This window comes from Heterodontus francisci, chromosome 44 (genome assembly GCF_036365525.1).
Source record: "Heterodontus francisci isolate sHetFra1 chromosome 44, sHetFra1.hap1, whole genome shotgun sequence".
In the NCBI taxonomy this organism is placed as follows: Eukaryota; Metazoa; Chordata; class Chondrichthyes; order Heterodontiformes; family Heterodontidae; genus Heterodontus; species Heterodontus francisci.
This window is the reverse complement of record NC_090414.1, coordinates 7,579,552-7,602,614: the sequence shown is the minus strand read 5'-3', so window position 1 is coordinate 7,602,614 and position 23,063 is coordinate 7,579,552. Positions and strand designations below refer to the sequence as shown.

At 47.1% G+C, this 23,063-nt stretch overlaps 1 protein-coding gene across 1 annotated transcript in view; it reads right to left on the bottom strand.

Annotated features, from left to right (window-relative positions):
• LOC137355895 (probable G-protein coupled receptor 139) overlaps positions 1 to 22,276 on the bottom strand; it is a 42,904-nt gene extending 20,628 nt beyond the window's left edge. The window contains exon 1 of the mRNA XM_068021510.1: positions 22,054 to 22,276. Coding sequence (XP_067877611.1) covers positions 22,054 to 22,276 — 223 coding nt within the window. The remainder of the gene's footprint in view (positions 1 to 22,053) is intronic.
• Positions 22,277 to 23,063: the final 787 nt, after the last annotated feature.

The following is a 23,063-nucleotide window of genomic DNA, read 5'->3' as shown; positions in this document are numbered from 1 at the left end:
ACATCCACCGGTTTCTCTTTATCCGCAGTGCATGTTACTTCTTCAAACAACTCCAGTAAATTGGTTAAACATGATTTCCCTTTCACACAGCCATGTTGACTCTGCCTCAAGACCTTGAATATCTCTACGTGCCCTGCCATGGCGTATTTAATAATAGCTTCTAACATCTGATCCATAGCCAGAAAGCCTTTCTCACCTGTCACAGGTCTTATGTCTACTATGTCCATTCTGATGTTGTGCTGCATCTGAACTCTCACTCCTTAATAAACTGCTTGTGACCCTTTCACCTCCTTCTGGTTAATCTGTGATCCAAGATCAGATCTTACAGTGGTGTAGAGAGGGAACAGAGTTCATGTCAAAGTCCTGCCTCCCTTTTATATGATCCTGCATAATGGACAGGGACTTCTGGGCAATAATGTGCTCAAAGTTTATCAGCAGCAATTGATTATCACCACATTTGTATATTGTAGAACATTAAACCATACCCTACTCTGCTTTCCAGTTCACCCTCAATATTCATGATTAAACTATCAATGGAGTGGGAACCAGACACCTCTGAAGACCCTGAGGTCCAGGCGAATCTCGTTTCGGTGCTGAGTGTATTGACATCCCATAAAGATGACTGTGGAAACATGATCAGGACTGAAGAAATTAACTGACCATTGCATGCTCCACGAAGCAGTATTCATACCGAGCTGAGGTTATATCATATATTCCAGATACCATCAGGTCATTGTTATACCAGGGTGTCGTTCACAAAGACACATTCATTTCTCACTGTCCCATTTGGCCGGTTACAAAACCGGGTGGTAGCTGGAGACTGACCACGACAAACTCAACTCAGTCACCCCTGTGTGAACCCAGCTGTCTGAGAGACACCCACCCTACTCTCCCGGATTCCCAGCGGCGGGGCTGTCTTCACCACCCTGGATATCTCTAATGGTTATTGGAGTATCCCAGTAAAACTAGAACAAAAACTAGTTAAATTCACATTAACTTCTGAGGACCAGCGATACCCCTGGACATGTCTGCCACAAGGTGTTCCACAATAGTTTAGTTTTAGTTTAGGGATACAGCACTGAAACAGGCCCTTTAGCCCACCGAGTCTGTGCCGACTATCAACCACCCATTTATACTGATCCTACACTAATTCCATATTCCTACCACATGCCCACATTTCCCTACCACCTACCTCTATACTAGGGACAATTAACCTATCAACCAGCAAGTCTTTGACATGTGGGAGGAAACCGGAGCACCCGGAGGAGACCCACGCAGACACTGGGAGAACTTGCAAACTCCATGCAGGCAGTACCCAGAATTGAGCTGGAGCTGGAGCTGTGAGACTGTGGTGCTAACCACTGCACCACAGTGCCGCCCGATAACCCCACTATTTTCCACAAAAGTATGGCCGGGGTCCTTATGAGCTTTTCACAGTCGTCCCGCTTACTCAAATAATTCGATGATCTCCTCCTCATCACCACAGACCGTGTCCACACATTTAACCCTTTGACAGGGACTACTGCAGTTACTTTGGGAGCTGGACTAAAAGACCATCCACGTAAGGCCCAGCTTGTGCACGATCGTGTTACCTTCCTGGATGTCCAGATTAGATCAACCAACATCAGCCCAGACCAACATCAGGTCGAGACCATCCTGTGTCTACCCCTGTCCACCTCAAAGACTGTCCTGTGTCCTATCCTCAGGCTGGTGGGGTATCAGTGGACTGGCAACCAGTGTCTAACCCTGCCCACCTCAAAGAATGCCCTGTGTCCTATCCGCAGGCTGGTGAGGTATCAGCAGACCCTAATCCAGTGTCTACCCCTGTCCACCTCAAAGAATGCCCTGTGTCCTATCCTCAGGCTGGTGGGGTACCAGCGAGCCCTGATCCAGTGCCTAACCCCGTTTACCTCAATGACTGCTCTGTGTTCTATCCTCAGGCTGGTGCGGTATCAGTGGACTATCATCCCTCGATTTGCAGAGACTGTGACTCCTCTTTATGAACGACCTAATGGTGATGATGACCAGCTTTAACCCGGTTGGATTGAAGACAGCACGGAAGCAGTAACACAACAACGATACCCTGGGGCATATCAAAATTGAACAAGGATGAGGTTTTGGAGGTTGTCAAGCGTAATAAGGTGGATAAATCCCCAGGGCCTGACCAGGTGTATCCTAGGATGCTATGGGAAGCAAGGGAAAAGATTGCTGGGGACCTGGCAGAGATTTTTAGTTCTTGTTAGCCACAGGTGTGGTACCAGAAGACTGGAGGATAGCTAATGTTGTGCCTTTATTTAAGAAGGGCAGCAGGTACGAGCCACGGAGCAAAATGCTGGTGAGCCTTACATCAGTGGTGGGAAAGTTATTGGAATGGATTCTGAGAGACAGGCTTTATATGCATTTGGAAAGGCAGGGTCTGATTAGTGATAGTCAGTATGGCTTTGTGCATGGGAAATCATGTCTCACGAATTTGAGTTTTTTGAGGAGGTGACCAAGATGATTGACGAGGGCAGAGCAGTGGACGTTGTCTACATGGACTTTAGCAAGGCCTCTGACAAGGTTCCGCATGGTGGGCTGGTCCAGAAGGTTCGAACACATGGGACCCAGGGTGAGCTAGAAAATTGGATTCAAAATTGGCTTGGTGAAAGAAGGCAAAGGGTGGTAGTGGAGGGTTGTTTTGCAGATTGGAGGCCGGTAACCAGTGGTGTACTGCAGGGATCGGTGCTGGGCCCTTTCTTGTTTGTCATATATATTAATGACTTGGATGAGAATGTAGGGGGCATGATTGGTAAGGTTGCAGATGACACCAAAAGTGGTGGTATAGTGGACAGTAAAGAAGATTGTCTAAGGTTACAACAGGTTATAGATAAATTGTGAAAGTGGGCAAGGGATTGGCAAATGGAATTTAATGCAGACAAGTGCGAAGTGATGCATTTTGGGAAGTTAAACCAGGGCAGGACATGTGCAGTGAATGACAGGACCCTGGGGAGTGTTGTTGAGCAGAGAGACCATGGGGTTTAAGTACATAGATCGCTGAAAGTGGCAACACACGTAGACAGAGTGGTGAAGAAGGTGTATGGCATGCTTGCCTTCATCGTCCGAGGCATTGAGTACAAGAGTTGGGACGTTATGTTACAGTTGTACATAGTGTTGTTTGGGCCTCATTTGGAATACTCTGTGCAATTCTGGTCGCTGCACTACAGGAAAGATGTGATGAAGCTAGAGAGGGTGCAGAAAAGATTCACAAGAATGTTTCCGGGTCTGGAGGACTTGAGTTATAAAAAGAGATGGATAAGCTGGATCTGTATTCGTTGGAGCGAAGGAGGCTGAGAGGGGACATGATGGAGGTATATAAATTCTGAGAGGAATAGATAAGGTAGATATCCAGAGTCTGTTTCCTATGTTAGTAGTGAATAAAACTAGAGGGCATAGATTTAAGGTGAGAGGGAAAAGGTTCAAAGGGGATCAAAAGGGTATTTTTTCACACAAAGAATAGTGGATATCTGGAATGAGCTGCCTGAGGAGGTGGTGGAGGCAGGAACAGTAGCAACATTTAAGAGGCATTTGGACATGTACCTGAATGAACAAGGAAGGCATAGAGGGATATGGAATTAATGCAGGCAGGTAGGATTCGTATAAATAGGCATTATGGTCTGCATGAACGCGGTGGGCCGAAAGGCCTCTTTCTATGCTGTAGGACTCTCTGACTCTATGACTCACCTAACCCTGACAGACTTTTCACATGGAGGTGGGGGACACAGTGAAAAGCCTGGCTGCTGTCCTATGTGGAGAAAACCAGGAAAAACTACTCACCGTTGTGAATGACTCCAGAATTGTGAGTCGGTCTGAACTGATTTACTCTGTGAAGGACATTTGTTAACCACGGTTTGGGGCATCAAACTTACATCACGAGGTTCAACAGGGTGATACTGCCCAGTCCATTATAAACTTTCCCAGTCAGAGAGTCGTAGAGTCATAGCTATTTCAGCACAGAATGAGGCCATACGGCTCATCGTCTCCATGCCAGCTCTTTGTAGATAAATCTCGTCAGTCTCATTCCCCTGCTCTGTCTCCATATTCCTGCGGGATTATTTCCCTCAAGTGTCCATCCAACATCCTTTCGAAATCATTCACCGTCTCTGCTTCCACCACCTTCGTAGGCAGAGATTTCCAGGCCATTACCACTCGCTGTGTAAAAAAGTTGTTCTTCACATCCCCCTGTATCTCTTTCCCACAATCGTAACTCTAGTGCTTGTACCATTAACTAATTGGAACATCTTTTCCTGTCTACCTTATCCAAACATGTCATAATCTTGTATACTTCGAACAAATCATCCCTCAATCTCATTTACTCCAAGGAAATCGATCCCAGCTTTTCCAAACTAACCTGGTAGCTAAAATTCTCCCTCTGGAACCATTCTGGTAAATCTCCTGTACACCCTGTCAAGGACCCCCACATCCTTCCGAAAGTGTGGTGAGCAGAATTGGATGCAGTACTCCAGTTGGGGCCGAGCCAGAGTTTTATAAAGGATCAGCATAACCTTCCTTCTTCTGTACTCACTATCTCTATTTATTTTAGGATAGTCAGCCTGTATTTGTTACGGGAAGATCTTGTTTGACCAACATGTTCAAATTTATTGATCATGTAACAAGGAAGATAGATGAGGGTAGTGCAGTTGATATGGCCTGCATGGATTTTGGCAAAGCTTTGGACAGGTCCCACATGACAGACCAGTTCAAAAAATAAAATCCCATCGGAGCCAGGGAAATGCAGGAAGGTGGGTACAAGATTGACTCAGTGGCAAGAAAGAAAGAGTAATTCATGACGGCTATTTTAGCGACCGCAGGGCTCTTTCCAGTGGCATTCCACAGGGTTCAATAGTGTGTCCCCTGCTTTATGTGGTCGACATTAACGACTTGGACGCAACTGTAAGGGCATTATCATGGAATTTTCAGACGACACAAAGATTTGCAGCGTGGTAGTTAGCGAGGAGGATAGCTGTAGGCTGCAGGAAGATAGTGATGGTCTGGTCAGATGGGCAGTGAGGGACCTTGGAGTCAATGTCCACAGATCCATGAAGTTTGCAGGACGGGTCGTTAAGGTGGTTAAGAAGGCATATGGTATCCTTTACTTTATTAGCCAAGGCACAGAATACAAGAGCAGGGAGGTTATACTGGAAGTGTATAACTCATTGGTCAACAAAGAACAGTTCAGCACAAGAAAAGGCCATTCGGCCCTCCAAGCCTGCGCTGATCTTGATGCCTGCCTAACTAAAACATTCTGCAATTCCGGAGTCCGTATCCCTCTATTCCCATCCTTTTCATGTATTTGTCAAGATGTCTCTTAAACGTTGCTATCGTACCTGCTTCCACCACCTCCCCCGGCAGCAGGTTCCAGACACTCACCATCCTCTGTGTAAAGAACTTGCTTCGCACATCCCCTCTAAACGTTGCCCCTCACACCTTAAACCTATGTCTCCTAGTAACTGACTCTTGCACCCTGGGAAAAAGCTGCTGACTATCCACTCTGTCCATGCCACTCATAACCTTGTAAACATCAATCAGGTCGCCCCTCCACCTCCGTTGTTGCAGTGAAAACAATCCGAGTTTATCCAACCTCTCCTCATAGCTAACACCCTCCAGACGAGGCAACATCCTGGTAAAACTCTTCTGTACTCTCTCCAAAGCCTCCATACCCCTCTGGTAGTGTGGCAACCAGAATTACACGCCATATTCTAAGTGTTACCTAACAAATGTTCTGTACAACTGCAGCATGACTTGCCAATTTTTATACTCAATGCCCGGACCGATGAAGGCAAGCAATCCGTATGCCTTCTTGACTACCTTATCCACCTGCGTTGCCACTTTCAGTGATCTGTGGACCTGTACACCCAGATCTCTCTGCCTGTCAAATACTCCTAAGGGTTCTGCCATTTACTGTATAGCTCCCACCTGCATTAGACCTTCCAAAATGCATTACATCACATTTGCCCGGATTAAACTCCATCTGCCATTTCTCTGCCCAATTCTCCAACCGATCTATATCCTGCTGTATCCTCTGACAATCCTCAGCGCTATCCGCAACTCCACCAACCTTTGTATCATCCGCAAACTTACTAATCAGACCAGCTACATTTTCCTCCAAATCATTTATCTGTACCAAACAGCAAAGGCCCCAGTACTGATCCCTGCGGTACACCACTAGTCACATCCCTCCATTCAGAAAAACACCCATCCACTGTTACCCTCTATCTTCTATGACCAAGCCAGTTCTGTATCCATCTTGCCAGCTTAGCTCTGATACCGTGTGACTTCACCGTTTGTAACTGTCGGCCATGAGGGAACTTTTCAAAGGGTTTATTGCAGTCCATGTAGACAATATCCACTGCCCTTCCTTCATCAATCATCTTCTTCACTTCCTCAAAAACCTCGATCAAGTTCGTGAGACACGACCTCCCCTTTACAAAACCATGCTGTCTCTCGCTAATAAGTCCATTTGTTTCCAAATGGGAGTAAATCGTGTCCCGATGAATCCTCTCCAATAATTTCCCTACCACTGACGTAAGACTCACTAGCTTGTAATTTCCTGGATTAACTTTGTTACCCATCTTAAAGGAAAGGAACAACATTCTCCAGTCCTCTGGGACCTGACCTGTAGCCAATGAGGATGCAAAGATTTCTGTCAACGCCCCAGCAATTTCCTCCCTTGCCTCCCTCAGTATTCTGGGGTAGATCCCATCAGACCGTGGGAACTTATCTACCTTAATGTTTTTCAAGACGCCCAACACCTCCTCCTGTTTGAAATCGACATGGCCCAGACTATCTACACACACTTCCCTAGACTCATCATCCACCAAGTCCTTCTCCTTCATGAATACTGATGCAAAGTGCTCATTGAGTACCTCGCCCATTTCCTCCGGCTCCATGCATAGATTCCCTCCTATGTCCTTGAGTGGGCCAACCCTTTCCCTGGATTCCCTCTTGCTCTTTATACACATATAAAGAGCCTTGGGATTCTCCTTAATCCTGTTTGCCAATGACTTTTCATGACTACTTTCAGCCCCACGACTCCTTGCTTAAGTTCCTTCCTACTTTCTTTATACTCCTCAAGGGCTCCGCCTGTTTCCAACCTTCTAAGCCTTATGAATGCTTTTTTTTTACTTTTTGACTAGTCTCACAATATCCCGTGTTATCCAAGGTTCCTGAAACTTGCCAAACCTGTCCTTCATCCTCGCAGGAGCATGCGTGTCCTGTATTCCAATCAACTGACGTTTGAAAGACTCCCACATGTCAGATGTTGATTTACCCTCAAACAGCCGCGCCCAATCTAAATTCTACAATTCCTGCCTAATATTTTTATAATTAGCCTTCCCCCAATTTAGCACCTTCAGCCAAGGACTACTCTTATCCTTGTCCACAAGTACCTTAAAACTCACTGAATTATGGTCACTGTTACCGAAATGATCCCCTACTGAAACATCGACCACCTGGCCGGTCTCATTCCCCAATACCAGGTCCAGTACGGCCCCTTCCCTAGTTGGACTATCTACATATTATTTCAAGAAGCCCTCCTGGATGCTGCTTACAAATTCTGCCCATCCCAGCCCGAAGCACGAAGTGAGTCCCAGTCAATATAGGGGAAATTAAAATCTCCCACCACAACAGCCCTGTTGCTTTTAAATCTTTCCAAAATCTGTCTACATATCTGCTCCTCTATATCCCGCTGGCTGTTGGGAGGCCTGTAGAAAACCCCCAACATTGTGACTGCACCCTTCCTATTCCTGCGCTCTATCCATATTGCCCCGCTGCATGAGCCTCCGAGGTGTTCTCCCGCAATACAGCTGTGATATTTTCCTTAACCAGTAATGCAACTCCCCCACCCCTTTTACATCCACCTATGTCCCGCCTGAAGCATCTGTATCCCGGAACGTTTAGCTGCTAATCCTTTCCTTCCTTCAACCAGGTCTTTTTAACAATAACAACAGTTCGTTCCAAGTAGTAATCCAAGATCTGTGTTCATCTGCATTTCCTGTTATACTTTTCGCATTGAAACAAATGCAGTTCAGACCGCCAGTCCCATGTGCTCAGCAACATTAGGATCGGCGGTGGCGTAGTGGTCTTATCACTGGACCAGTAACCCAAGGCGTCCAAGATGTTTCCTGGGCCATAAGCTCCCTTGGAAGCTCCCATGCTGTGCAACTCTATCCATGGCCACCTGTTCCCATTCTTAGTGCTTTCTCCCCCAATCTACCCACTTAAACTGGATAAATTCCCCTGGCTCTTTATTCAGTACATTTGCGCCCTAAATGCAAGTTAACAGCTAGTTTAATGTTACCTGGGCCCACTGCCCTCTCCCAGACATACCTGCTCTTTGCTTTCTTCATTGAGCACCGAATGTTGCTCAAATTGACATCCAGTTTTCTGGGCGCCTACGCTATACTTCTCTACCGGACAAAATTGCAAATTACAGCTCGTGATACTTAGAACTTCTATCCTGTTGTCAACATCGTCCAGAGCGTCCGAGGCCACGGCGTGCGGTAAATAAAGTGCAGAGAGAAAGGAGCAGCAGAACCCGAGGGAAATAAGAGCTAGTACAGAGGGGAAGCATCGAGAAAAACCCCAAACAGCTCCTTGGCCACAACTTCAAAGCGCCCGCGGGAGATGTGCGGCTCGCAGCGCATCTGCAGCGCAATGTCGGCGAATTTCTGCTGGTACCGGCGTCCGAGGCTGTCGCCCACCTCCCGAAGGATGCGGATGAGCTTTCCCAGCGTCGATGGTGGGAACTGATAAAATGTTTTATTATCTGCACCCCCGTCCCCCCCGCTTCACCTTCCCAGCTCCCCCCTCCCAGCTCAACCCCCACACCCTCCTCCCCCACCCCTTCCCCCTCCCCCTCGCAACCCCTTCCAGCTCCCTTCTCGCAACAAGTTCCCCCTGTACAAGCCCTATCCCCCTACAGCCCGCTTCCCAGCTCCCCGTCGCATCCCCTTCCCTCCACCCCTCCCCATCGCACCCCGTCCTCCCAACTGCATCCACCTATCCCTGAGCAGAGGCCCTAACAATCCCTTTGGCTTGTGGGCGTCTTGGGCAGCCCAAGGCCTAAGGAGCAAACCCTAACAGAAAATCAGGAGCAGAACCCCGTAGGTGGTCATGTGTCACCTTTGGCTTGTTTCCGGCAGTTCCTGCAGCCATGCTTCGTGCTCAGCAGTCCTTTGGACACCACCAGAATGGCCGAGAGCGGGGTTTTGACGCTTGGGCAACTCACAACCTCCATATATTCGCCTAGGCATGTGCCATGTCGCCCCTAGTCGCCTCACAGCGACCGAAACAACATGGAAGGCAGCAGTTATGGGTTGTAAGTCCAGCTCAATTGGCATAGACATTGGGCACCACGGGTTGCCTTTGTCAGTTGGAGAGGTCATTGCACCTCACTGGACAGCTACCACCCGCTTCAACCCGGGCAGCCCCGGTCAATAAGGTTCTGTCCCGCCACAAGACACCTGCTTCAATGGGTGCTTGGAGCTCAGGATCATTGCCCGAAAAGCGGACTGCAACACCGCACCAAACAACACAAAAAAAGGAAAGAAGGTACCAGTCCTTCGTTTTGCATGCTGGAACGTCAGAACTATGAGTCCTGGCCTGTCTGAAGACCTTACACAAATCAACGATTCTCGGAAGACCGCCATCATTAACAACGCATTTAGTAGACTCAATGTGGACATCGCAGCACTTCAGGAGACACGCCTCCCTGTGAGCAGATCTCTAACAGAGCAAGACGACACCTTCATCTGGCAGGGTAGGGATCCTGAAGAACCAAGACAGCATGGAGTGGACTTCGCCATCAGAAACTCTTTGTTCAGCATATGGCTCAGAATGGCATACTGTCCATCCGAATGCTCACCTCCTCTGGTCCAGCACACTTACTCAGCATCTATACTCCAACACTCTGATCCTCACTCAAAGACAAAGACCAGTTCTACGAGGAACTGCATAATATGATTAGTAGCATCCCCAACACCGAACACTTTTTCCTGCTGGGGGACTTTAATGCCAGGGTTGGGGCTGACCATGACTCATAGCCAACCTGCCTTGGTCGCTTTGGCATTGGAAGGATGAATGAGAATGGACAGAGACTGCTTGAGTTGTGTACCTATCATAGCCTCTGCATCACCAACTCGTTCTTTCACATTAAACCCTGTCAGCAGGTTTCTTGGAGGCACCCAATATCACGTCTTTGGCACCAGCTAGAGCTCATCGTCACAAGGCGAGCCCCCTTAAACAGTGTTCAAGTCACATGCTGCTTCCACAGTGTGGACTGCGACACCGACCAGTCCCTGGTGTGCAGCAAGGTTAGAATCAAACCCAAGAAGCTGCATCACTCCAAGCTGAAGGGCCACCCGTGCATCAACACGAGCAGAATTTCTTAACCACAAATGGTCCAAAAAATTCTAAATTCACTTGAAAAAGCCATTCAAAACACTCCCAAAGGGGATGTTGAGACCAAGTGGGCCCACATCAGAGACTCCATCAATGAGTCAGCTATGACCACCTATGGCAAACGTGTGAAGCAGAATGCAGACTGGTTTCAATCTCATTTTGAAGAGCTCGAACCTGTCATAGCGGCTAGGCGCATTGCACTGCTGAACTACAAAAAAGCCCGCAGCGAGTTAGCATCCGTATCACTTAAAACAGCCAGAAGCACTGCACAAAGAACAGACAGGTGCTGCACAAATGACTACTGGCAACACCTAGGCAGTCATGTTCAGCTGGCCTCAGGCACCGGAAACATGAGAGGAATGTATGATGTCATTAAGAGAGCTTTTGGGCCAATCATCAAGAAGATCGCCCCTCTCAAATCTAAATCCGGGGGCACAATCACTGACCAACGCAAGCAAATGGACCGCTGGGTTGAGTGCGACATGGAACTGTCCTCCAGGGAGAATGTTGTCACTGAGACCGCCCTCAATGCAGCCAGTCATGGATGAGCTGGACGGACAGCCAACAAAATCGGAACTCAGTGATGCGATTGATTCTCTATCCAGCGGAAAAGCCCCTGGGAAGGAATGGCATAGTCCCTGAAATAATCAAGAGTGCTAAGCCTGCTTTATTCTCAGCACTCTACGAACTGCTTTGCCTGTGCTGGGACGAGGGAGCAGTACCACAGGACATGCACGATACCAATATGATCACCCTCGATAAAAATAAAGGTGACCGCGGTGACTGCAACAATTACCGTGGAATCTCCCTGCTCAGCATAGTGGGGAAAGTCTTTGCTCGAGTCGCTTTCAACAGGCTCCAGAGACTGGCCGAGTGAGTCGACCCTGAGGCACAGTGTGGATTTCGAGCAGAGAGATCGACAATTGACATGCTTTTTCCCTTCGTCATCTACAGGAGAAATGTCACGAAAAACAGATGCCCCTCTACTTTTCTTTCATTGATCTCACCAAGGCCTTTGACCTCGTCAGCAGACGTGGGTCTCTTCAGACTACTAGAAAAGATCGGATGTCCACCAAAGCAAATAAGAAAACATCACCTCATTCCAGGACAATGTGAAGGACACAATTCAGCATAGAGGCGCCTCATCAGACCCCTTTCCTTTCCAGAGTGGCGTGAAACAGGGCTGTGTTCTCGCACCCACACTGCTGCTCTCACATGCATTCAAGTCTTCAGAAGAAGGAATTTTCCTCCACACAAAATCAGTTGGCAGGTTATTCAACCTTGTCTGTCTCAGAGCGAAGACCAAAGTATGGAAAGTCCTCATCAGGGAACTCCTCTTTGCTGACGATGCTGCATTAACATCTCACATAGAAGAGTGTCTGCAGAGTCTCATCGACAGGTTTGCGGCTGCCTGCAACAAATTTGGCCTAACCATCAGCCTCAAGAAAACGAACATCATGGGACAGAATGTCAGAAATGCTTCATCCATCAATATCGGCGACCACGCTCTGGAAGTGGTTCAAGAGTTCACCTAAACTAGGCTCAACTATCACCAGTAACCTGTCTCCAGATGCAGAAATCAACAAGCGCATGGGAAAGGCTTCCACTGCTATGTCCAGACTGGCCAAGATAGTGTGGGTAAATGGCGCACTGACACGGAAAACAAAAGTCCGAGTGTTTCAAGCCTGTGTCCTCAGTACCTTGTTCTTTGGCAGCGAACCCTGGGCAACATATGTCAGCCAAGAGCGACGTCTCAATTCATTCCATCTTCGCTGCCTCGGGAGAATCCTTGGCATCAGGTAGCAGGACCGTATCTCCAACACAGAAGTCCTCATGGCAGCCAACAGCCCGAGCTTATACACCCTACTGAGCCAGCGGCGCCTGAGATGGCTTGGCCATGTGAGCCACATGGAAGACGGCAGGATCCCCAAGGACACATTGTATAGCGAGCTTACCACTGGTATCAGACCCACCGGCCGTCCATGTCTCCGCTTTAAAGACGTCTGCAAATGCGAAATGAAGTCCTGTGATATTGATCACAAGTCATGGTAGTCAGTTGCCAGCGATCGCCAGAGCTGGCAGGTAGCCATAAAGGCGAGGCTAAAGCGTGGCGAGTCGAAGAGACTTAGCAGTTGGCAGGAAAAAAGACAGGCGCAAGGGGAGAGCCAACTTTGTAACAGCTCCGACAACCAATTTTGTCTGCAGCCCCTGTGGAAGAGTCTGTCACTCTCGTATTGGCCTTTATAGCCACTCTAGGTGCTGCTCCACAAACCACTGACCACCTCCAGGCGCTTACCCATTGTCTCCCGAGACAAGGAGACCGAAGAAGAAGAAGGGTAACCCACAGACCCAGGGTATTTCTCTGGGGACATTGGTTCGAATCCCACCACAGCAGAGGGTGGAATTTGAATTTAATTCATAAATCTGGAATTAAAAGCTAGTCTAATGATGTCCATGAACCCATTGTCGATTGTTGTAAAAATCCACCTTGTTCACTAATGTCCTTTAGGGAAGGAAATCTGCTGTCCTTACCTGGACTGGCCAACATGTGACTCCAGAATCACAGAAATGTGGTTAACTCTTTGATACCCTCTGAAATGGCCTAGCAAGCAACTCAGATGTACCTCACTGCTGCGATGTTAATAAAAAGGAATGAAACCGGACCAGCAGGACAGACCCAGCAGCGGTAGTGGCTCATTGGTATACAGTAGGGAGGGTGCTGCCCTGGGAGTCCCCAACTTCGACTCCAGACCCCATGAAGTCTCATGTCATCATGTCAAACATGGGCAAGGTAACCTCCTACTGATTATCACCTACCGCCCTCCATCAGCTGATGACTCAGTACTCCACCATGTTGAACACCACTTGGAGGAATCACTGAGGGTGGCAAGGGTACAAAATGTACTCTGGGTCAGGGACTTCAATGTGCATCACCAGAAGTGGCTCGGTTGCACCACTGTTGACCGAGCTGGCCGAGTCCGAAAGGACATAACTGCTAGACTGGGTCTGCGGCAGGTGGTTGGGGAACCAACCCGAGGGAAAAAACATACTTGACCTCGTCCTCACCAATCTGCCTGCTACTGATGCTTTTGTCCATGACTGTATTGGTAGGAGTGACCTCTGCACAGTACTTGTGGAGACGAAGTTCAGCCTTCACATTGAGGATACCGTCCATCGTGTTGTGTGGCACTATCACCATGCTAAATGGGATAGATTTGGAACAGATTTAGTAATGCAAAACTGGGCATCAATGAGACGCTGTAGGCCATCAGAAGCAGCACAATTGGACTTAGTCATAATCTATAACCTTAAGGCCCGGCATATACCCCACTTTACCATTACCATCCAGCCAGAGACCAACCCGGGTTCAATGAAGAGTGCAGGAGGGCATGCCAGGAGCAGCACCAGGCATTCCTCAAAATGAAGTGTCAACCTGGTGAAACTACAACACAGGACCATCTGCGTGCCAAACTGCATAAATAGCATGCGATAGACAGAGCTACGCGATCCCCTAACCAACGGCTCAGATCTAAGCACTGCTGTCCTGCCACATCAAGCCATGACTGGTGGTGGACAATTAAACAACTAACTGGAGGAGGTGGCTCCACAAATATCCCCATCCTCAATGATGGGGGAGCCCAGCATAACAGTGCGAAAGATAAGGCTGAAGCATTTGCAACAATCTTCAGCCAGAAGTGCCGAGTTGATGATCCATCTCGGCCTCCTCCTGAAGTCCCCAGCATCACAGATGCCAGACTTCAGCCAATTCGATTAATTCCGCGTGATATCAAGAAACGACTGAAGGCACTGGGTGGTGCAAAAGCTATGGGCCCTGACAATATTCCGGCAACAGTACTGAAGACCTGTGCTCCAGAACTTGCTGCGCCCCTAGCCAAGCTGTTCCAGTTCAGCTACAACACTGGCATCTACCCTGCAGTCTGGAAAATTGCCCAGATATGTCCTGTACACGAAAAGCAGGACAAATCCAACACAGCTAATTACCGCCCCATCAGCCTCCTCTCTATCATCAGTAAAGTGATGGAAGGAGTCATCAACTGCGCCATCAAGCAGCACTTGCTTAGCAATAACCTGCTCAGTGACGCTCAGTTTGGGTTCCGCCAGGGCCACTCAACTCCTGACCTCATTACAGCCTTGGTTCACACATGGACAAAAGGTCTGAACTCAAGAGGTGAGATGCGAGTGACTGCCTTTGACATCAAGGCAGCATTTGACCGAGTATGGCATCAAGGAGCCCTAGCAAAACTGAGGTCAATCTAGATCACTGATCACAGGGGTGATGGGTGATCGGGATTTGGTGTGAGTTAGAATTCAGGCAGCAGAGTTCTAGAAGGGTTGTGGTTTATGAAGGTTTATAACTGGGAGCGTGACCAGGATAGAATTGGAATGGACAAGTGTGGCTGTAGCAAATTCACGATAAGGGTTTATGCAGCATTTAGGCTTAGGCAGAGATGGAGATGGGCAATATTATTGAGGTATTATTTGTGTCAAGGAAAAACGATATGCCAGTGAGGAATTTTACTTGATCGGTTGGGCTAACTTGCATCCAACTTTTCATGGAACAAAATCCTGCTGTTAACCTTTAAAAGAAACTGGCAGCCAAGATGGCCACTGCAATTTGCTGAAACACCTTTTCACTCTCCAACGCGTCCAACAGGAGACACATGTCTGATGAGCCTGCGCCCAAAATAATGGCTTTATCTTGAGACTGAATTACCTAAGATTGCGTTCAATTGTTGCATTCAAGGCCATCCTGACACATTGACTTTGAAAGAGAAAACCCATCTAAGTGTAAATAATGGCATCCTGAGCCGTGGGGATATGGAAACTCCTGACTTGAATCTCATTAGAAGGCTCCAGAAAATATATTGAGGCAGTCATGAGAGCGTCTGACCATCTCTGTGGAATCTGGGAGTTTCCCCTGGACAAAGACAGACAAGCCAGTGATTCAAACTGGACAAAAGCAGAAGGGTCGTCTCCTTCCCCGGAATTTCAGCCAGAAGCCCATGAGATCATCAAACCTTGCAGACTGTGTATTATTTTCTTATTTATTTATTCAATTGGTTTCTTCACCATCACACCAAAGGTAAAAGGTAAAACACTCACTGAGATGGTAAACACATCCATAGTTAAAAATAAAGACAAACTCTGTTGTGGTGAAATAAGAGGAAGGATAAGAGGAGCGACTGTGACCCCTCCTGACCTGGCTATAACAATAGGTAGATTTGGAGATGGAGAGAAAATAGGGATGAACTGAGAGCAGCATTAAAGAGATACCAGAGGTAGTAACCTTCCTGGTTCAGCCTCAGACAATGGCGTGCGAGGGGCATGCACATCGTGGATAGGGAATCGAAATTGTGACAGAAAGTGAAGGCAATGGCTTCGGTCTTCTCATGATTTAAATGTCAAGACCACTAATTCAGTGAAATATGGTTTATGAATCGAATTCTTGGATGCAGACACTTTCCAGGGACATCAATCGTCGTAAGATCTCGATCTATTGTTCTCAGATTCTGACCATTGTTGTAACATTCCAATCTATTGTTCTCAGATTCCGATCTATCCTCTGCCTCTTTCTGGAGCCGCTGATCCCTGTTAGTGCCGGGGTTGATGCTCTTGCCAACACTATGTGTAAGGCATTGAAAGTAGTCTCTTATTAATCAACGAGGGAAAACCTCCAGTGACACAATTAGGGTCCAAAGAGACTGACATTAATTAGAGTTACTGCACAAACAGGTTCAGTTAACTCCTTTCAATCCAGTACTTTTTTTTTACCAAAATAAGATGTTTAGTCGGTTTGAATAGGATGCATGAGGGTTGCTGAGGGAAGGAATGGTGGACATAGCAGAGGCACGAGCCAGAATATTTAAATCATCCTTGGATCTGGTAGTGGTGACAGAGGACTGAAGGGTTGTAAATGTTACACCCTGTTTAAAAAAAAAAGGAGACATCACATAAACCCTGTAACTACTGACCAGTCAGTGTAATGTCAGTGGTTGGAAATTTCTAGAGGCTGCAACCCAGTACAAACATATTTCTTTCTTGGAAAAACATGGGCTAATAAATGACAAGCAGCATGGATAGGTTAAAGGAAAATCATGTCTGATAATCTTAATCAAGTTCATTGATGGCATAACTGTGAGCGTTGATGAGGATAGTGTGTTTCGTGTTATGTATATGGACTTTCAGAAGGCCTGTGATCAAATGACATTTCATAGACTTGTTATGGAAAATAGAACACATGGATTGATGTGACAGTGATGGTGTGGATATGACACGGACTCAGGGACAGAAAGCAGAGGGAAGTGGTGAACAGACATTGTTCAGACTTGGGTAGGGGAAGTATACAGTGCTGTTTCTCAGGGGTCAGTATTAGAACCAGTGCTGGTCCTGAGACATAGATAGATAAAAAATGGCATAGAATTATATGTAAAACAAACGATAACTTCAACTTTTGCATATGGCAGGAAACTCATAAATGTTGTAACTAGTGTGGAAGATATAAGCAGGATTCAGGAAGACATGGACAGTCTAATGGTGAAATGAGAATATGCATGGTGAATGAAACTTTACACATAGAATTGGGGAATTGATTATTTGGGGAGAGGTAATAAGAGGAGTGAATAGAAATTGAACTACACCATTTAAAAGATGATACAGGAGCACAGAGACCTGGGTGTGTATGGACACAAATCTTCAATGGTGGTCGGTCAAGTTGTGAATGTTTTAAAAAGGCATACCGGATCGTTAGCTTTCTTACCAGCAGCAACAAATTTAAAAACAAACATCACAGGAACATTCTGCTAAGACTAGATAAATGACTGTTTAAGCTTCAGCTGGAATATTGTGTCTCATTCTGGGCACCACACTTTATGAAGGATTTCAAGGCCTTGGAGATGGTGCCCAGGTGATATACTAGAATGGTAACAGGGATGAGGGACTTCAGTTATGTGGAGAGAAGCTGGGATTGTTCTCCTTAGAGCAGAGAAGATAAAAGGGAGATTTAATAGAGGGGCTCAAAATGATGATGTGTTTTGCGAGAATAAATAAGGAGAATCTGGTTTCACTGGATGAAGAGTCAGTAACCAGAGAACACAGTTTAATGTTGATTAACAAACAAACAGAGGAGAGATGAGGAGATATTCTTTTCTTTACACAGCGAGTCTTTATGATTTGGAATTTACTTCCAGAAAGGGTTGTGGAAGCAGATTTAACAAAAACTTTCAAAAGGGATTTGGATCAATACTAACAGGGTAATTTGCTGGACTGGGAGAAAAGAACAGGGGAGAAAATAATTGGAAATCTCCTTCAAAGAACAGGAACTGGTACGATTTGTTAAATGGTCTCCTCCTGTGCTGTGTGATTCCCTGACTGTCTGATAACAGAAACCATTGAGCACGTATCTCATGTGTACAATTGACATTCAGCAGTTTTTAAACTAGAGATTAATTGTGACTTGTTTTCTGATGAAGACAACAGCAGAAAGGCAAACATAAGGGGCCGGTGAGGTAAATTGTGTTGACAATTTGTTTAACGGGTTATGATGTCTCGCTCTGATCACAGACCACGCCTGGTTTTAATCCATCAATTACAAACTCATTGATTTTATTTCCTATTTTATTTCCTGTCTGTTTTTTCATAGGATATGGGTGATACTGACAAGGCCAGCATTACTTCCCCATCCCTGGTTACCATGAGAAAATGATGAGTCTTCATCTTGAACCACTGCGGTCTGTGTGGTGCAGGTATTCCAACAAACAAATTATCATTTATTTTGAGGAGACAGTTTCATTACTGGGCAGTTCGGAATGAGTTGGGTCAGAAAGCTAGAATGAGAATTTTTAAATCGAGGCGTTACCGGACCAGGAACCTTTGTAAGCCAGTGAGCACAGGAGTGATGGGTGAACGGGACTTGCTGTAAAGGCTGCTGCCTGACCCGAACCCGAAGGGACGCGCGACATGTGGCGGGATCGGGTCGGGTCGGGCCACTCTCCTGAACCCGTCCTTCGGGCTCTGGTCGGCCGGTTCGGGCCGTGTCTGCGTTGGACGCACACAGCAAGGTAAGTGTTAAAAGTTGAAAAGTTTCCAGAGCTGCAAGTCCGGGGAGGTCAAGCAGGGAAACGCTGAGTCTCTGCAGTGAGCGTCCTTATGACGTGATGATGCTCAAGCTGCAGCTTCCGGCAGATTGGAAGTCGCAAGGTACTCTCGGCTTACGCCGATGATGTGTTCCTCATGGTCACAGATCCCGTTGACTTACAGAGGATGCGCGACTGCCAGCAGACCTTTTCTGCTGCGTCCTCTGCAAGAATCAATTTGGAGAAATGTTCCGGTCTCCAGGTGGGTCAGTGGCGGGTGGACTCCCTGTCGGAGGAGTTGATAATTTTTGCATGGAGCACCACGCATCTGTTATATCTGGGAGTCCACCTTAGCCCCGCTGAGGCAGCCAGGCCGGATAACTGGCAGTAGTTGGAGGCGAAAGTCACCACTCGGGTGGGGCGCTGGACAGGACTGCTCAAAGTTCTTTCTTACATTGACCGAGCGATGATCATAAACCAACTGGTGGCCTTGATGCTGTGGTACCGGTTGGTCACTTTGGCCCCGCCCCCTATCTTTGCCACCAAAATCCATGGGAAACTCGTCCATTTCTTCTGGAGCAGGAGGAAAGACTGGGTCTCTGCCGCGGTTCTGAGACTCCCGATGGAGGAGGGCGGCCATTCGCTGGTGTGCGTCCGCACCCAGGCTGTGACTCTCCGCCGTCGGACCATGCAGAGATACCTGTACGTCGAGCATCCTCCCAGATGGTGTGAACTGGCGACGTATTATTTTCGCCAATGTCACTGCCTTCAAGACGACACGCAGCTGTCAGCAGAGACTGTCAGCTGCGCCTCTCTGTGGGAGTTGCCTGTCTTTTACCAGGATCTATTCCGAGTCTGAAACATGGTCGCCTCCAGTCAGGGCACTCCCCCTCCAGCGGAGGACTGTGCCTCGGCTTGTCCCAGCTGCCAAATCCGGGGTCGGACTGGCAGGCAGAGGAGTAGCCGAAGCTCCCAGGACGCCCCTGACTGTGGGTGGCGAGAGGGTTCGGGACAGTGGAGTGATCCTGGCCAAGCTGACCCGTGCTCGGCCGGAACTGCTCATCAGACCCAGGCCCTGAAACCCTCTTCGGGAGCCATCCCGCAGAACCCGAGTTGCCTCTCGGAAATGTCCTCCATGCCATTCCAATTGGCTCGGAAAGGTTTCCTGTACCAGCTGCTCCTGCACACTCTCCAACTCCTTGCCCTCGCCAGGTGGTTGGAGATGCCATGGCAGTCCGTGTTGCCATCTGATGGCAAGAGAAAACGACGGTGGCTATCTCTCGAAGTGGGATTCCTCCTGCTTTACATTGGGTAGCTGGGATGGTGGGTGCTGTGGAGGGCAGTCCCGTGCAAGAGACTTTTAAGCAGATACACAGTCTCTCAGGCTGCCTGTAATTACTGCGGCCTGGACGATTCCATGTTCCATGTATATATGGATTGTGCAAGATTGTAGCCCCAGTTTGCATATTGAAATGGGCTGCTCCATCAAGTTCTGGCTGCACTTCAGCCCCGCGCTGCTGATATTTGGGCACCCGGTACAGAGGGGCATGTGCCAGGAGGCTAATGCCCTCGTCGGTCTGCTCCTGGGCCTGGCCATGGTCGAAATTCACTGGTCCATGCTGCGCGCTGTCAGGTGGTCTATCCTCCCTGTTTGCCTGCCCCTCTTCCGTGGTTATCTTCACACCCGGGTGTCCTTGGAGAAGGAGCATGCTGTGTCCGCTGGAACGCTTGAGGCCTTTCCTGACTGGTACACACTGCAGGGACTAGAGTCCGTCATTAATGCCGACAGTGCTGTTTTAAATTGTATTTTTGTTTTATTTATCTATTTTTAAGAATGCTATTTCAAAAAAATTGTATAAAAAGGGGGCCTAGGAAATAACTGACCCGAAACGTTAACTCTGCTTCTCTCTCCACAGATGCTGCCAGACCGACTGAGTATTTCCAGCATTACTTGTTTTTATTTCAGATTTCCAGCATCTGCAGTATTTTGCTTTCACAATAAAAACGTGGTTAGGTAAAAGAAAAACTGTGTAGATACAGAATAAAGGGCCCTCTACATTGTTCAATTAAACACTCCCAGGGCAGGCACAGCACTAAGGGGGGGGGGGGGGGGGGAATCTGATGCAGAGTAAGGTTTGGTTGGGTGGCGCCGGGATTTATAAATATGAGTTGTGTTTAGAGGAAGCAGACCTTGTCTCTGAGATGGCAATTTATGGTTCTCCGTGGAGTCCTGAAGATGTTGGGACTGGCTGACTGTTTCAGACTGAAGGTATCGTGGCTGCTGCCAACATGATAAATTGAGCATTCTCACACACCAACTGTACATTAATGGAGTGAGAGTTTTTTCACTTCCTTTACCTCTCCCCGTTGACATGGTGGTCCCGCAGAGCCACCTACACCATCAGGGATCCCGCTATCCTGACAAAGCCACGGGATCTCTCATCCTGCTTCTCCCTGCTGTGGGAGAAAATTATGTATTCACCTCACTCTAACGTAAAGGGAGGTGGGTGGTGGTTCCTCATGCTGCTGAATATATGTTCAGCTGAGAGTTACTAACACAGCTGGTCAGTGCACATGCACAGACCAAGTTTCTAAAATGTGTGTCAACGCTGCCAGATGCTCTGCCCAACATGCAGCTCCATGTGGGCACGCTGTAAGTGGCCGGCAGCATTCCCCACATCATTGTATAATTTCTGGCTTTGTAGCACTGACACCAGTGGCTCAACGGAGCTAAAAATCAAGGCCAGCGAGAGAGACAGTCGGACAGACATTTACTACAAAAAGGGAATTGGATAAATACTTAAAGGATAACATGTCGGAATGTGGGAAATTCCTAGAGAAATTGGAGATGTGATCATATAAAAAGCGAGGTGCTCACAGACCAGGAGCCAATGCAGATCAGAGAGTACATGGGAAATGGGGTGAATGGGATTTAATGTGAGTTAGGCAGCAAAGCTTTGGATGGGCTTTTGCCTGTGAAAATTTATAACTGAGAGGCTGACCAGGGTAACATTAGGATAGTCCAGTCTGGATTTTACAAAGACAGGATAAGTGCTTCTGCAGCTGATGGATTGATGAAGAGGACAATATTATAGAGCTGGTAGTATTCAGGATTACTGGAGAGGATATGAGGTCCAAACTCACTCAGGGTGAAAGGGATCACCAAGATTGTGAACAGTCTCATTCAGCCTCATGTACTAGGCAGAGAGGGAGATGGAGTCAGTAGATGGGAACATACTTTGCGATGGGGACTAAATATTAAAATGATAAGAACAGCAATGCAGTGAAAAAGTTGTGTACGATCTCATAGCTCTACACAGGGATTTACCAGGAACACCAACAGCAGCAATGTTAATAGAGTAAATTACTGATACAGTAATACAGTTAGCAATAGTTTTTAGCCAGTATTTGAGACTCAACAGGAGTAGCAACAGCAGCAAGGAGGGGAGAATAAATAACAGGAGCAGTAATGCAGTTAAACATGGTTTATAGAATTATTAGCTGGATAGAGAGAGACACTTACCAGGAACACCAACAATAGCAAGGATGGGATAGTAAATGTATTGAACAATCCAAAGTGCATAAGTGATCCGAGATGCTAATGATAGCCGATCATATTTTGCAGAAAGATAGTCAAACTCCCAGATTAAACTCTTATCCATTATTGTAACATTCCAATTTATTGTTCTCAGATTCTGATCCATTGTTGTAACATTCCAATCTTTTTTTCTCAGATTCTGATCCATTGTTGTGACATTAAAATCTATTCAAAGATTCTGACCGATCCTCTCCCTCTCGCTGGAGCTGCTGATCCCTGTTAGTGCCGGGGATGATGCCCCCACTGACACTGTAGGATAATGCATTGAAAGTAGTCCTGTATTAATAGCAGAAGGAAATCCTTGAGTGACATAATTCGGGACCATGGAGACTGACATTAATTACAGTCACTGAACAAACAGGTTCAGTTAATACCTTTCAATCCAACACTTTTTGTACCACAATATGGTAGAACATTTACCCTGTCTGGATGGGATGTATGAGGGTTGCTGAGGTAAGGAATGATGGAAATTGCAAAGGTACTGGCCAGAATCTTCCAATCCTGTTTGACTATGGGAGTGATGACAGGGGACTGGAGGGTTGTAAATGTTGCATCTTGGTTAAAAAAGGAGAGATGGAGTAAACCCTGTATTTATTGGCCAGTCAGTCGAACGCCCCTGCTGGGGAAATTTCAACCATCAACCGAGGCAAAGATATCTGCTGTCTGGAAAAACAAGGATTTATAAATGTCAACTACAATGAACATTTTCAAGGCAATTTGTATCTAACAAACTTGAAGGAGTTATTTGATATAGTTATAGAGGGGATTGATGAGGGTGGCACATCTGGTTTTATGTTTATAAACATTACAAAGGCGTTTGATCAAGTCCCATTTAATTGACTTCTTCAGAAAACTGAACCCAATAGATCAAAGTGGCAGTGGTTGTATGAACATCCAATTGGCTAAGGCTGGACCACTCCCTATGGCCTCTTACC